The sequence below is a fragment of the Melozone crissalis genome, unplaced genomic scaffold, assembly GCF_028551555.1.
Source record: "Melozone crissalis strain CALT ecotype California unplaced genomic scaffold, PUWL_Pcris_2 ptg000063l_1, whole genome shotgun sequence".
Classification (NCBI taxonomy): Eukaryota; Metazoa; Chordata; class Aves; order Passeriformes; family Passerellidae; genus Melozone; species Melozone crissalis.
Window position 1 is genome coordinate 8,282,321 of NW_026535841.1, and position 15,611 is coordinate 8,297,931.

Below are 15,611 nucleotides of genomic sequence, written 5' to 3' on the forward strand. Positions count from 1 at the left end.
ATTTAACAGCTGAAGTGTGAGATGTGAATGTGAGGTACTTTTGATGACAGAGAGAAAAATGACATTTCTGCAAAGGTGTGATTTTTGGAGCTGGAAGTATATTTTCAACCTGCACATGTAAAGCTATAAAATGGTATATAATTAAGTTTTGAAAAAAAACCCAAATCTTACAAAGAATAAAGTCATTTTTCCAGCAGACACAGGGTCAGTTTCTCAGTTGCTGGGTTCCCTTTTTATTTTTTATTGAATAATTTGGAATCTACTTTTTAAACTAGACTTGCTGACAAAGTTTTAATACAAATACTTCTCAGATAACACATCAGATTTTGAGTGGATTCAGCTGCGTGCCAGCAGCTCTGAGCCCCAAATAACTCTCCTAAGTGGGGTTTAAGTAGTTTGCTTATCAAATAAATCCCTTCTGGAAAGAATTGCACAGCTTCTGATTCAGCTAGTCAAAGCTTCTTAACTGTTGCTGAAACTGATACTATTATTCTCATTCCCTTGTATCTGTGTTTTTACCATCTAATGCCTTAAATGAAGACTGAAGAATAATCACAAGGGTGAGACAATTCAAGAAACAGAAGAACAAGGAAATTTAAATTCTTGCTGGAATATCACTTGAGTCCATTTTCAGAGCCTCTCATATGATATGCCTGTTGCACAAACTTTTTTTTTTCGCTTTTTTTTTTGGGCTTCTGCAGGGAATTCCTCCTGCAATACATGAAGCAGGTTGTAGGACTTCCTTTGGAATTTGGGTCATCCCAGCAGAAAGGCAAACAATAGGAGCTCCTCAGTGGTGCCACATGCCACACTGTCACTCTGTGAAGTCTCTAGCTGACACCTGCCGTGATTCCAGGAGAGCTCCTGCTCTGGCAGCAGCACTGCCCCAGGCCAGCTGCAGAGTTTGGGCTGAGGAGCACCAGCTCCTGCACCTGCTTCCTTCTTGCTCTGCTATCAGCCAAAGGTCCTGGCCCTCACTCTGAACCAGGAACTGATGCTTTCACAGACATGGGACAACATCCATAGAAAAGATGTTCAAAGTTCCATACCTGCAAGCTAAATGCAATTATTATCATGTCCAGCACAGGAGAAGCCAGGGACAGGGACATATGGGAACACATCTCCCTGCAAAGGAGCTGAGCAATGGCTCCTGGTGCAGTTCCCAACTGCTGGGATCCCTAGGTGGTGTAAGTACCTCTCAGCTCACACTGAATTCTGATCTAAGAACTCATTCTCCCATGGGAATCATATTCCCAAATCTCCCTCCTCCTTCCCCCCAGAGCCTTTGAATAGTTGCACATATGCAGAAGCTGAAACCTGAGCCAGGTCACTCCCAGAAGCTCAGTAACTCACACTGAGTGTGCAGGCTCAGGCTGACGGCAGTGAGTGCCCCTGTCACTGCCAGGAACCAGCAGAGCCAAATCACAGAGTGAGGGGAGCTGGGCAGGGCCAGCAGCAGCCACAGATGGGGTGTGAGGTGACTGACACCAAACCATGTTGTACCCCAAAGCAGAATGTGCATTTCTATGGGTCACTGGGTCTATAAAGGAATAAGGATTATCCTTGCAAGTTCTTTCAACATTTTGCTACCTATCACTACTGGCAGAAGCAGAACATGCATGGGTTAACTACCAGTGAGTTTTTTTCTTGGTATTTGGCAATGTAGCAGGAAATAGTATTGTAACACCAGGGAGCTGTCATGAACTGACAGCATTGTTGTCTGTACCTGACCTTACCTGTAAGGAAAAAAAAGGAATTTTCCATGCTGTCAGTCCCTTAATGTGAGCACAAATATGTTATATAACACAGGAGGCCAAGAGGCACTACAAACTCAAACTAATTACATGAAACTTTACACACAAAGGTGGAACTGCATTCTGTATGAGATGCACAAGAGAGAAAAAAAGCAAGGTGAAGATTCAGTGAAGCTCAGAACCCATTTTTGCCTCTTTTCTAGATATGTTTAAACATACATACAATATTAAAGCAACCATTATATACAATATTAACGCACCCATGTTCCTACTATCAAAGCACTGGAAACAGTCTCTATATATTCTAGCAGTCTGTACTACATCAGTGTGGAGCAGAGAATCTTAAATAAAAGTAATGAAATACAGACAGAAGTGCTATTGTAGCCTAGGCTGACTCAGAAAGGTTAACTTGATGGTATTTTCTTAGAAAAGCAATCTGACCTAATCTTGTATTTTTTTTTAATGCTCACCATGTGTTCTGGTGTGCTTTAGAGTTCACCTTTTATTTGAAAATAACCCTCAATTCACTAAATGTCAAAACTTCTGTTTTGGCAGAAGTCACAGGTACCTCAGATTAACAAAATGACTGAAGAATATGGGTACTTAATTATGGCTTAAAAATACCTGCCTGAAAAAGAAAAAAAAGTCAAGTGTGGGTGTTTGTTTTCAAGCAGGTGTTATTTCTCTGGAACATAAGCTGATATATAAATGATCCAAACTGCAACTATGAAAATATTCTGTATTTTTTTTCCATAAGCTAATTTTCCTTGAACAGCTATAATAATATTTGCAAAGTGAAGGAAAAAATAATTTTATTAATTTGGCTCACTTTTTTATATAAAAACATCCCAACAAACCCACCAACAGGAATCTAAAAGAATCACAGTTATAGTCAAATGCAGTAACTGTTTAATTATTGGATGATTCTGTGAGTGTGAAGAGTTCTCAGATCAACCCATGTTACTTCTCACAGGCCCATCAGAGTCAATATATCTGACAAATAAAACCCTGTACCAGCAGCATGTAAAAGGCTGACTTCTGTTATTTGTACCATGTGAGATTTGGCAATTCCCACAGCTTTCCTACCTGTAAGAAGGAGGATAATGCCTTTTTCTGACTTAGAAGACCCCTCTCAAATCCCTGTAGGGCACTACAGAAGTCCAAGTATTGTTCCAGTGCTTTTGCTGGCAACAGGGGTTTATTGAATGCTGTACTTTATTTTGGTTATGCAACATTAACAGGAATGGAAGTTGTCACCACATACTGATGGGAAACAATCTTTGAATGCAAACCTTGTTCAGCTCTCCAGATGATCAGATTTGACAGAGCTGCTCTGAAACCCATGGAGCCACGCCAGTTTAAACCAAGGCAGGATATAATCTTGTGTTTAATAAGTATCACATGTATAATGTTTTAATAAAAGTGTATATACATACATAGATATATAAAAGAGTATTCTTTATTAGTAGTAAGTTCTGTTTTGTGGTGGTAATACTGCATCTCTGTGTCAGCTGTCACAGCCCATACCCCACATGGGCACATCTGTATCTCCTTCCTGCCCAACTTCAGTTCCCACTGAGCAGAGCAGCAGAAGGCTGATTTGGAAACCAAGTAGGTTAAACTATACTTCATACATGAAGAACAGTAAGATTTCTCAGTCTTGTAAAAAGCATTATCAACTAGACACTTGAGCATGTAGAAGACACGGGATGGGTGCTACTCACCAGTGACTTACTGGACTGTGCTTGTCCTGGAAACCTGATCAAAAGGCAAAGACTGCCAAGACTTCCATGGCCCGAAATACTATCATAACCAATGTACATGATTTACCTCTAAAGTCAGAGAAGCAAGCACAAATACACATTAACAGACCACTCTTCTGTCTTTAGTACAACCAGAGTTTCCCTTCCAACACTCAACAGCAGTGATTGGCCACGTGGCTCCCAGCACTCAAGGCCAGAGACAGTCAAGAACAACGTTAAAACCTGCAGAGAGTTTTAGGAGATTTTATTACTGTGATAAAAGATCTGTGGCCAAAGTTTCATTAAATGTTACATTTTCCAGACTAATGCCAAGTTTTCCACTGTGTAACTAATGACCTTTTGTCCAGAGGGTTCTTAGTCTGAAAGAGCACTTTATCTGACCCTTCAGAATCTGCAGTAACACATGTACAAAGCTGCTATCTTCCCAAAGTTCTCCAGTTGAAACACCCTAATTCATGTCACTGGCTGCACACTCAGCAACAAACTCTAATTGCAGCTGCAGTGGAAGCCTGGGGAAGCTGCACAGAGGCAGAAGTGATATTTACCCATCATTCAGGCACATTAAGCACAAAAAGCATTTTTGTACCCATTCACCAGGGCCTGTGTGGGTTAAAGGGGACTGTCCCTATGGCAGGAGCTGCTCACAGCCTCCTGCAGGAACACAGATGGGTACAAACCTCTGCAGAGCCTGGAGGTTTGGCAGGCACTGCCAAACTGCACACCTTGGCCCCTACCTGAGTAAAAGACTCTCACTAACATTAACAGGAGACATTTCAACAATTAAGACATTTCAACATTAGGACATTTAGCACCTCTCATTGTGAGGACAATGCTTCCCAGAAACTCCTACTCTGAGAAAGCTTCCTCTTAAAGAATAATCTCTGCTATTTCTAACTAATATCTGAACAAACCATTCATGATTTGTTTAGATTGTTCACGTAATCAACTCTCTCATGAAAAGGTAATTTTTAAGTTTAAGGTAATTTTTATTAACAAATATCCACACTTAACACAAAATCAAGAAGCCTATGCACGCACTTTTTGGCAATTACAGCACATCCCTGACCTCATCTGCAGATCTGGTATTTCTCTTTAAGAAGAAAAGACAAGACACAATGGCATAGACACTCACAGAAAAATTCAGCAAGTGCACCAGAGTTCATACGTTCCATTCCAGTATTTGAAATTCATACTGAGCAGGCAGAACTCACCAGCAATTGGCTAACTGGGCTGTCTAGGACAAGGAGTTATTGTTATGGAACGAGTTTAAAGCTGCTATTTAAAGAAAAAAAAAATGAAAATAAGAGTTCCAGGATTCATTAATTAGAATCAATATTTTCATAAGACCTTGATTTTGTCTTTTGAGAACTTCAGAACAGTGTAACACTCCTGGCACATTGCCCACATATATAGTACTTTTCCATGTCTAAAATTAAAAGGGAAAAAAAAAGACTTAATTTTCCATTCTAAGAAGGGAGTAAGTGTGGGATTGTATATTGAACAAGAAGTTGTGAGAGAGACTCTATTTACAAAGCCCTGACTATACACACTTCCCTAACAAATCCCTTTGGCAGATTCCACTTTGACAAACAAACAACATGGAAAACTGATGCCTGGTTGTGAAGATCATTAAAGATTATTTGTCACTCATAAAATGGAGCTAACCCTCCTTTCTTTTGTCCAAATAATACACAGAATAACTAGATTATGTATAATCACCACCAAAAGCTGCTACTTGAGTTATTTTGCAATATTCCTTATACCAAGCAGTTGACTGGGGTGATCTGCAGCACTCAGCCAGTGCTCACTGAACAGCCTCAGAGAGGTGGATTTCACTGCAGGGTGTGAGCAATCCCCACAGACAGCAGAGCACAGACAGCCTTTTGCTTTGTGTACTCTGCACAATGAAATGCAACACAAAACACCAGAGATGAAAATATATATTCTGCATAAGACTGAAGGTACAGCTTTCATCCTTTGGTTAAACACTTTTTAATTCCAGTAAGTCAGGGAGGAATTTGGCCTTCGTTATACTTTATGAAAATTCACACAACTAACTTTACATTGATTCTTAATTGTGCATATTTAGCTATTTAACCATTTATTTCATATACAAGGAACTCTAAAAACCTCAGTGCTAATTATCATTTAATTAAAGCTCCCCTCACCCAGTGGCAGGGAGCTGAGCCTACGCAGATTCAGCCTGGGGTCACTTAGAGGGGCTGTTTCTCCATAAGAGTCACGCAGACCCCAGTAACTTAAAACTCTTTTATTAAGTTTTCTTGGAAGTGGTTAGACCTTAAGCTATTACACTGCAGAAAACTCATGCTTCATCAGTTTTGTGGATAAGGAATTTCATTCTGAAGCTATTAATCAGGCACTTTGCACAAAGTCATTCAGAAAAAGTGAAGGTGAACTTGTCCTTTTCCTATAAAAAATACGTAAGCACATCTCCCCTCTCCCAGCCCAGCAGCTCATCAGAGGATAACCACCTACAGCTCCTACCACACATGGTCAGACTTTTACCCTGACCAGTGCAGGCTGCTCCTGTCACATGAAATCCCAAATTCAGGCATCTTCATGTAAAAAACATGGCAGCTGTTACTAGAAAAGCAGTGCTGCCATAATATAAGGTAAAGTCTGCCTCAAAACAGCTCAATGCAAGTATAATTGTAAAACAGTCTGGTATAACTGGGAAACAACTTCTGGAATCCCCATAGCCCAGAGCTTGCTTCTGAACTGAACAATGTTTTCTTAGGAAACAGACCTTCACAAATGGTACTATTGCTTCTGCATGACTTACCTTGTGTGTCAGAGGGGTTTGAGAGCTGAAGTAATTCAGAGACGTAAGTAGTTTGTCGTTGCACATTTAAACAGTTAAAGAACGTGTATCAAGCAAAACAATATTTGGAAATCTAAAGCTACCCACAAAGCCAGTTTGCATCATTAAAATAGTCTATCAATTCACTGCACATGAGAAACAAATTATGAAGTCCTCCCTACACAAACAATAAGGCTTTGCAGGAGGGAAATCCCTGCTTTTCATGCTGCTCCCTCTATTCAAAGTCCAGCTATTTCTAATGGAAATTTTGTTTGCTATGGAGATTATGATTCAGCCTTCTTTTACAATCACCAGCACATCACCAGACTTACAGCAAGTGCATAGATTAGAGGAGGGTGTGAAGATCCCTTCTTAGGGCTTTTACCCAAGTATGCACATACTTTTAAAAGTATCCCATGAGCTAGGAGCAAGAGCAGCTTCCAAGGCAAGGCTCCAAAGGCTCCCAGCTGATGACAGCCCCAAGCTGGGGTGCAGTGTGGGTGCCTCAGACACAGCACACACCAATGAAACGCTGACAACACACCATGCACCGACTGTCTGGGATGGACACTGTGCTAGGGTGGGCTCCAGGGACAGTGAAAGAAGCAGGCTTTACCTGCAGTACGAGCTGCTGCCAGGCGGTTGCCAGGGGCTGACCATTGCCAATGTTGCAGATGCTCATGCGGTCTGCGGGCTGATTGGCACGCTCGAGTTGCAGGGAGACATTGCGCCGCTCCTCCTCAAGTGCGCGGGTGAGCCGCTCGAAACGAGCTTCTTGCTCTTTAACAGATGCCAAAATGCTGGCAGCAGACCTGATATCATAGTCATCCATGACTGCTTTCAAATGCTTCCTGCCTGTTAACTGACCAGGGCAAATGGAAAGGGTTAGGTAAAGGGTGGGGAGGGCACGGGTCAGAGGTTAAAGATAAAAATGCATATCGTTAGTCACCTTGCTAAAATACTGATCACTCTAAGCAGCAAACTGCAGTGCTCTTTGAAAAGCATCCATCTTTCCATCCATTGATTTGATTTTAAATTAAAAGCAATTAATCTAAGACTTCCCTGTTCAAAAAAGAAAAAAAAATATGCTCACCTTTGAGAAAATTTGTATTTAATTCCTTTGATCGTTTTGCTAAAACTGCTCTGACAAGGGTTTTCATCCCTCTTGCAGAGCTAATTTCACTGTGCAAATAATAATGTACTTTAAAGAAATACATAAAAAAATATATGGCAGTAGAGGGAAAGAGGAACATTCTCACTACAGACACCTGGAATTTCTGTCTTCAACAGCATAAGTGAGAAGTTTAACATTATTAAGGACAGAAACTTCATGGTAGAAGAAAACAGTTGTGTCTATTTTTTCCACACCTCCCCAAACTTAACAGACAGTAGCTGAAATTAGCTTTCATACTTAAATTATAGCAGCACACTGTAACATGGAAAACATTTTTAAATGCAGAAAACATTTTTAACTGCAATTGCAGTTGAAATGCTTGATGATTTCAGTCAATGAAACAGTCCTTCATGCTAATAATGCAAATGAAAAAGCAAACATCTTCCATGGAAAACACACAGGACTGCTTGTCTTTCAAAGCAGAAAAAGAACTCAGAAATCAGCTAGGTGGGTTAGAACTTCTGCCTTATGTCTTCCCTAGCAGGGTAATGAAACAACCCCATTTAAAATCCTATCTTCACCTGTATGGTACATGCAGTAAAACTCCCCATTGATTCCACATATCTGTGACCTGAACACCACTTAAAACGTTTTACTAGGAGTATGAAATCAGCAATATAATATAAACATAAATTATGGCCTCAACAGAATCCTTCATCAAAGTTAAACAAGTAACCCCTCTACAACTAAACTACTTAAAGCACCTCTGAGACAAGCAGAGGCAGAACTGTCTCAGGCTCCTGTACTTCAAGAACTGTTCATGTTCTGTGTTGAACTTAAGTCCTGAGAAATTGTCCCTTGATTTGCTGCCAAAGATTCTTTGTTTTCCATCTATCAACAAGGATTTCCATGAGCACAGATAGTTCCCTGGTCCCTGATGCTTTGCAATTCATCATTCAGTGCCTTTAGATGATGCACACTCTTGACTGATCCATTTTCCATGACTGTTACATTTATCAGGAGTCTCTCCTGTGCAGATTCTTTGGTAGCTCATAATAATGTGGTCATAATACTGTTATGTCCCAAAGAGGAGTATTAGTAGTGATTAAGCTGCATGTTTTTACAGTTTGTTGGGGACTCCTAAGCAGGCTGAAGTCTCCTTGCTTTTGTCAAATATGGCTGAAATCACCCAAGAGGCCGAAAAAACACAGGGGCAGGAGTGACAGACCCAAATCCAATGACATACACCCTGATTTCATGAGGAATAACCTGCCAGTGGCTCTGTGTTCATTGTTAACCCTTAGAGAGTTGCTGTTGAAAGGAATCAGAGTAATATAAAATCATGTTAGGAACAACGTAAGGATTATCATGTATTAATCTCATAAGGTTTACTTATAACCATGGCTTGAGCCTTTCACATTTGCAGACCAGTAGGCAGAAATTAGTTTTGTCATTCATGCATTGATTTAACTTCTATTGAAATTCTGAAAGAAAACCAAAAACCACCAAAGGGTTTTCCAGATGTCACAGACTAGTCAAACACAGACCAAACTGCCAACTTCTGAGACCTTCCAATAGATTATTAAAAGTCTATAAAACCTTCAGAGTACATTGGTTTCTGCAAAGGAGAATCAAAACCCTCTAAAAGGATAGTATGATTCATGGGAAGTCACAGGAAGACTCACCTGCTCTATCTCAGTATGATTTAGCCCTGGCACAGCTAGACATGAACACAGCCAGACTTTCTGGACCTCAGCTGGCTTGTGTGCAGCCAAGTTCCACATTTCTGCTTTTTTGCTTCCCTGCTTTTGCACAGATGGAGACAGCTCTGTTTGCTGTCACTACTCCCAGGAGTTCCAGGCCTGCTCACAGACTCCTTGGAGTGTGAAAGAGTGGGACTGCAAAGACCTGGACACAAGTCAGATTTTGGAAGAAATATCCCTGGGGTGGCATTTCTAGCCATACATTCCTAAAGACAAGCCCTGGGTTAGTGATCATCACTGCCCTCATGCTAGAGCAGACCAACAGCCTGGCTGCCACAGACCAAATACACCTCACAGGGGATATTCCAGGCCCAAGAAGAGTCTGGATCAGTCAGGATTCACAAATGCAGACAGCCTCCTTCCAGGTGCTGCAGAGCAAGAATTCAGCTCCTCACACAGGCCCAGTTTCCAGGAACTGTCTGCAGCTAAAACTGCTCTTTCTCACATGCAATCATCACAAAAGTCATCTTTTGGGGTCCCACAGACTGGGTATGTCTGTGGACTGATTTCAAAAAGTAAATCCAGTAGGGGAAGGAAGATGACAAGATGGTATCGACAGTAACTAAATTTAAAACAGGTTTCTTGTAGAACATATAATGCAAGTTTCTGTTCTGAGGAAAAGCATTAGCAACAGCGCAAGAAAAATCAAGAGCTCCTTCTTCAGAAGGAGTTACAGCTTTAATAACAAAAATCAAGTTGATGACTGAGCTGGTATATAACTTTCAAGTCACATTTTGATAATGTGACAAAGATCCTGTTTAGAAAATCCTTAATGAGATATAAGCCCTTGATGCCACACATGAGAAAACCTAGAAAATTTGGGTTCTATAAATGGTACAAATCTTTAGAGAGATCTCCCTGCAGGAAGTACAGTGTTAACCTCATTATAACCATAAATACTATGCTTCTTTTCTCTTTGCAAAGAAACACACAGGCAGAAAATAAACTGTATAAATTTTCAGATACACAATTAGTGACCACAAAAATCCTAACTGCTATGCAGAAACAGCAGTAGGACCAACAACTGCCTTTTAAGTATTGTTGCACAAAGATGGACTTCTGCATTTCAAACGTTTTATTAGCAGATAAATACTTGCTTGCTGTTGATTGCACCCCTAATTATTAACCCAGGGTTTCAACAATTTACATTATCAGCAGTCTAGACTGGAGGAGAAAAATATACTGACTCATGAGTCAGTTACTCAGGTTGCCACTTGCAATTTGCTACCATTTGTAAATAAATTAAAGTGCATTGAAAAGGGTATCAATAAATGAAAATATTAGACCCAGAGCAGCCAGGTAAAAATTATTCTTTAGGCTGCACTTCTAAACACAGCAAACAGTTGCCTACAGAGTATCAAAGGCTACGCTGACAGCAGCAAATCTCTCTGTCCTGCCTACGTGACTCTAAATACATTAGTGCTGCACTGGAGTTAGAGCAAGGTGTTTGTTCTGACTGTTCCACTAATGCATCAGAGGAGCTGTTTATTCTGACTGTTCCACTAATGCATCAAAAGGCCCCTTCTGAGTCAATACAACCTCAGTGCTCACCCAGGATGAAAATCACCCCAGTGCAAAGGGCCAAAACAGGGGTCCTGCTCATTGCTAACACCCCAGCTCAGACCCAAGTCTGAGGCGCTTGGAAACACTGCCAAGACTCCAAGGGTCACTTGGCGCGCCACAAAAAACGTGAGTCAACTCTTCATGCTAATTTTGCTATTACAGGATGGAACTGACAGTCAAGAGTTTTTGAAGAGCCCTTCAGATTAAGAGGGGTCAAGTTCTGTGAGATTTGAGCACCTGAATCCTAACAGTCATGGGGAACCTCAAATCCCCTGCACTTCAAAGTGTGTTCCTAAGGAGATGGGGTCTGTGAGTGAGCTGCCTTTGGAGAGCGCAGTGTCCTCTGCCAGCGGCACAGCACAGCTCAGGCTGCTCCCAGCTGCAGGGGAAGGGGCTCACAGGGATCCCTCTCATCTGGATGCTGAACTCAGCTACCCCACTACTGCTCTATCCAAGACCAGTCCAAGTCTGTCAGTCCTGCTGGCAGGAGATGTTTCCATGAGCATCAGGAAGCTCGTTCACAGAGCTGCTCAGCTGTAGGAGCAAACACGAAGGCCTGTGAGCGTGCATAGAAACAGCAGCTTTGTGCTTCTCCAGGGAAGAAAGCCAGCAGAATAAAAGCAAAAATGGGGCTTAAACAATCCATGGAACTGAAGCATAACACATGCTAATGACATTCTCAGCCTCAAGTGCCACGAGGGATGAGTAGCATAACATGAGCGTTGCCCCCCATGCGACACCAGAAAGCATGCAGAGAAAACTGAGCCATACACACCTAGAGAGGTGCTGAAGTCTGAGGGTTAGAGCTGCTGGGACATCACCACTAAGAACAGAACAGGACAGACAAAGCAGGAGAGCAGTCTCAAGAAGAATCAGCTACAAGAGAGAGGAAAGAGAGACAGAGTTAGTTAATAAGGTATTACAGCCCCTTCTATACACAGTCAGTGCCCAGGTTCTTCTCAGGTTCTTTCTGTGTTGTAGAAATTATTTATTGCACTGTTTTCCTCCTAACTTGTAGTAAAAGAAATAATGTTCAGAGAAGCCAATCCTGAGACTCCTAAAGGAAAAAAAAACCACCCTGATTAATCAAATTTGTTATCAGTGATCAATACTTGCATGTTCCTGTGAGATTTACAGTTAATGTCCTAAATCAGGGAAAACTCTAGACTGCAAGGAGGATGATGGAAAGTTGCAAAGCTGGATGTTGTAGCCAGGCAATTTAAAACACAGAGACCTAACAGGATGGTCTCAGAAATGAGAGCTGTTATTTGGGCACACAACTTTAGGCCCCTGTGAGATATGCAAGCCCCAAATGGCTCAAGATCATTTCACAGATCCCTGTTAGAGAGGGGACATTCATTTCTAAAATAAGAACACCGCACAATACCTTGTTCTCCCTGTCTGTACGTGCACCTATCTGATCCTGTATGAAACCAAAGCAAAAGCTCTTGGGATACCAGGTCATCTGTGTAGCTCAGTAAATCCCTGACTTATTTAGTCTTACAACACCTACCACTGAAACTTCTCTGGGTCAGCAGCTGCCAGTTTAGTCCCTGTTTTTGCTGGAGAATGAACAGCACCCATTTGGTAAGAAATGGTTCTGTGAGGCAGCACTGCCAGTCTTACGTTACCACATCAAAAATGCTGCAACCACATGGCACAAAATGCAGAGCCAGTACAAACTCACTCTGCTGGTTCAAATGTTTTAGAACATTTTCAGAGAGGAATGTTGCCCTGGCAGATTTTTTTGCTTGACCAGGTATAGTCTGCCTTCCTGAAGCCAGCATAAACACAATTTCTTGTGTTTCAGCCAAATTACCAGAAATATGATCCTTTCTTTGCATGGATCCAACCTCAAAGGGCACACAACCATCATGCCAGAAATCTCATTTTTTCTTAACAGTAGAAAATTCTGTGCCCAAAGCTGTAAAAAAAGTTGTAAGAAAACTGTGCATAGATATGCCCAAAGATGAAAGTCAGGGGGCAGAGTGAGAGAAAGGCTAATTCTCAAGTAAATGACCAGAGAGAGTAAATTAAACATAACTGAGTTTCTGGAGATAAAAGAATAACACTTTGGACACACATATATATAAAATACATGTAACACATTCCAAATAAACCGCTTCTCAGACCTTATGCTGAAATCTATCTTGAGCCTGGGTCCCCTCACTGCTGTGGTTGACTGAGTTCTAATTTGACCCTTACGTGACAACCTCCACCAATGAATAGCAATGAGGAGCTCACAAAGAAAGCCATTTCAATATAGTTCTCTGGTAGCCACAGACAGACACGCTGTGCTGGTGTCAAAAGAAACAACAAAAAAGCTGCTCAGGGTTTTTGTGTTCCTTTGGACAGAGGCAGTCTGTGAAACAAGGTTTAAAACCAGGGATTGAACGAGAGCAGTGGAAATGGTAACAGGAGAACTCCCTGGGAAGGAACTCTGCATCTTAAGGACATTGCAATGAATGCTGCAGCTCCCCACTTCCATTACTGCAGAAAAAAAAATCAATGTGAAATATTTGAGCTTTTACATTAGTAAGAAATTTCATCTGATCATCCAGCAGGGGCAATTCTGTATAAATAAATACATAAATCCTGCAAATAAATTTGCAGATTATCATACTATGAACAGGGTTAAGCAACACCAACAAAAGCATCCAAACATATGCTTGTAAAGGCAATACAGTTCCAAGATTTAACTCACTACAGAACTGGCTCTGGTCAATAGCACCACAGGATCTCCAATCTTACCAAAATGGTTCCCAGTTCATTTAAAAAGGAATAATTTCATTAGTCTTTTAATTAAAAGCACTGAAATCACACTGTAGTACCTCAGAAAAGATACAGTTCTCAGAAAAAAGAAAAACCTCAAAATTTTCTTATATCTAACTAAATCTCTATATATTAATCACTAGATGCTTAAATGACACCAGTCTTTTTCTACAGCTTCCCTTTGATAAAGATTCCTCACTTCAGCACTTTGCTACTAGGGTTTTCAAGGTTTTCATTCCAAAATTTCATGCAGTGTTTTCAGGGCTTGCTGATACAGTGTGTCTACATAGATTTAATTACACTCTTTCCCCAGTAAGGTAAATTTCAACTGCTATATTCTTCCAAATGGAAAAGAAAAAAAATGATGGAAATACAGAACATCTTCTCAGAACTGCATATATATAATAGCATAAATAATTCAGTTTAATGCTCTAAAATTGAAACTGAAATATTTTTACAAGGGTAATTTTTAAAGTAAATGCTTTAGCCTATGGTTAATTTTACCCAATGTAAAAAAAAATCAATTTCTTTCTAAAATTTGTCATTTATAGACCAAAAGAGCAAAGAACATCTTTCTGAAGCAGAGCTCTTGCTCTCTGGGACCTAAGGACTTGCCTACACTAAATAAGCTGAACTCCTCCATCCCAGCACTCATTATCCCACATTTCTTCAGAGATCAGTGTTTGTGTTAATTAAGCATAAAGCAGCACAGCAAAATGGCAGCATATTACTTCACACCTACTAAGTGTCCACACTAAGGTTTAATGGGGTATGTGATAGTCTATAAATTCACACTGTGCACTGTAAATTCTCTGTGTAAACAAACACTCCCCAAATATTTCCAAATGAGTGTCCAGGGGGAATAGTTTTTGTAATAATCTTACAAATACTGAAAGACTTAACAAGGCAGAGATGGTCTCTCATGGAAAAAAGCAGAGTATTTTGATTACTTCAGCAATTCTATTTGTTTAACACTACACCTCATAATAATCAGGTCCATGTTTCCATATTGCCAAAAACTTTTTATATTTCCTTTTGTAGCTTTTGTTTTTCTATAGAAATAAAATGCAACTTGAAAGTCAAAGCCAGAATGAACAAGATCATACTTTGCAATCTCTCTTGGAATATGAATAGCAAATTTGCTGCATCTCAAGGCTCCGACACCTTTCCTTCTGCCTTGGAACTTGCCAGACATGATTGCTACCAGGCTGATTAGTTCATGGGGCGATCACTTCACCAGCCCAGAACACATGTCCTTGCATACTAAAGCTGCTGCGTGCCATCGATTTTGCAAAGGTCTCCCCCACTGAAATCAATAAGCAGCTCTGCTTAAAAATGGATTGCACTTTGTGGTCCCTTTCAGAGTTGTGGATATCCAGGCTTCCAAGTATTCTCACAGCTGCCTTTAGCAGCAGCTCCATGTCCCCCACTTCCTCTGAGCCCAGCCTGATCCTAACTCACATCAGCAGAACCTTCAGCCACTGATCACTCTGAGCAGAAACAACAGACAACCTATTTCACAACTATTTCACTGCAATAATGTCTTCCCAGCAGCAAAGGAAAACCCCTCCAACAGCCTGTGTGACTGTTAAATAGAATCAGGCCTTCAATTAACCATGGAGGCTGTCACATTTTCAACAGAAATTACTTCCTTACTCTAGAAGCAGAGCTCCTTCTTTCTCTTGCAAGCAAAGCCACCCAAAATCAATACATCTTTTCTCAGAACAGGCTGTTTCAATGAGAAAGAGAAAAGGATAAAAATCAAAAGCAGCACAGTTCCTAACTTCAGTCTGTCCTTCTTTCCCGTGTATTTTAAAGCTGGGCTTCATTAATATCCAATCCAATCTGGCTGCAAATAAGCCAAAAACATAAAGACACTGTTAGAGCCTCATGCAGTTATTTCCACAGAACAATTACAAGATTTCACTTAACAATATACAAGAATCCTTATTTTTCTTGTCTCTCAGGTGTTTACCGTTTTGGCAAAAGGGCTTCCATTTTAAGAGAAAGGCTACTGCCAGGAATCTGACTGAAACTGGCTCTGTGTGGGGAACCACAGCA

The 15,611-nt window shown here is 40.8% G+C and overlaps 1 protein-coding gene across 8 annotated transcripts in view; it reads right to left on the reverse strand.

The window, feature by feature from the left end:
• Positions 1-15,611, reverse strand: part of ARVCF (ARVCF delta catenin family member) — a 245,730-nt gene that overhangs the window by 144,193 nt on the left and 85,926 nt on the right. For 7 of the 8 annotated variants that reach the window (XM_054288896.1, XM_054288901.1, XM_054288900.1 and 4 more), the window contains 2 exons: positions 11,554-11,654; positions 6,955-7,200 (listed from right to left, as the gene is read on the reverse strand). In XM_054288896.1, coding sequence (XP_054144871.1) covers positions 6,955-7,170 — 216 coding nt within the window. In that variant the 5' untranslated portion in view covers positions 7,171-7,200; positions 11,554-11,654. The remainder of the gene's footprint in view (positions 1-6,954; positions 7,201-11,553; positions 11,655-15,611) is intronic. The other variant, XM_054288897.1, reaches the window with a different exon arrangement.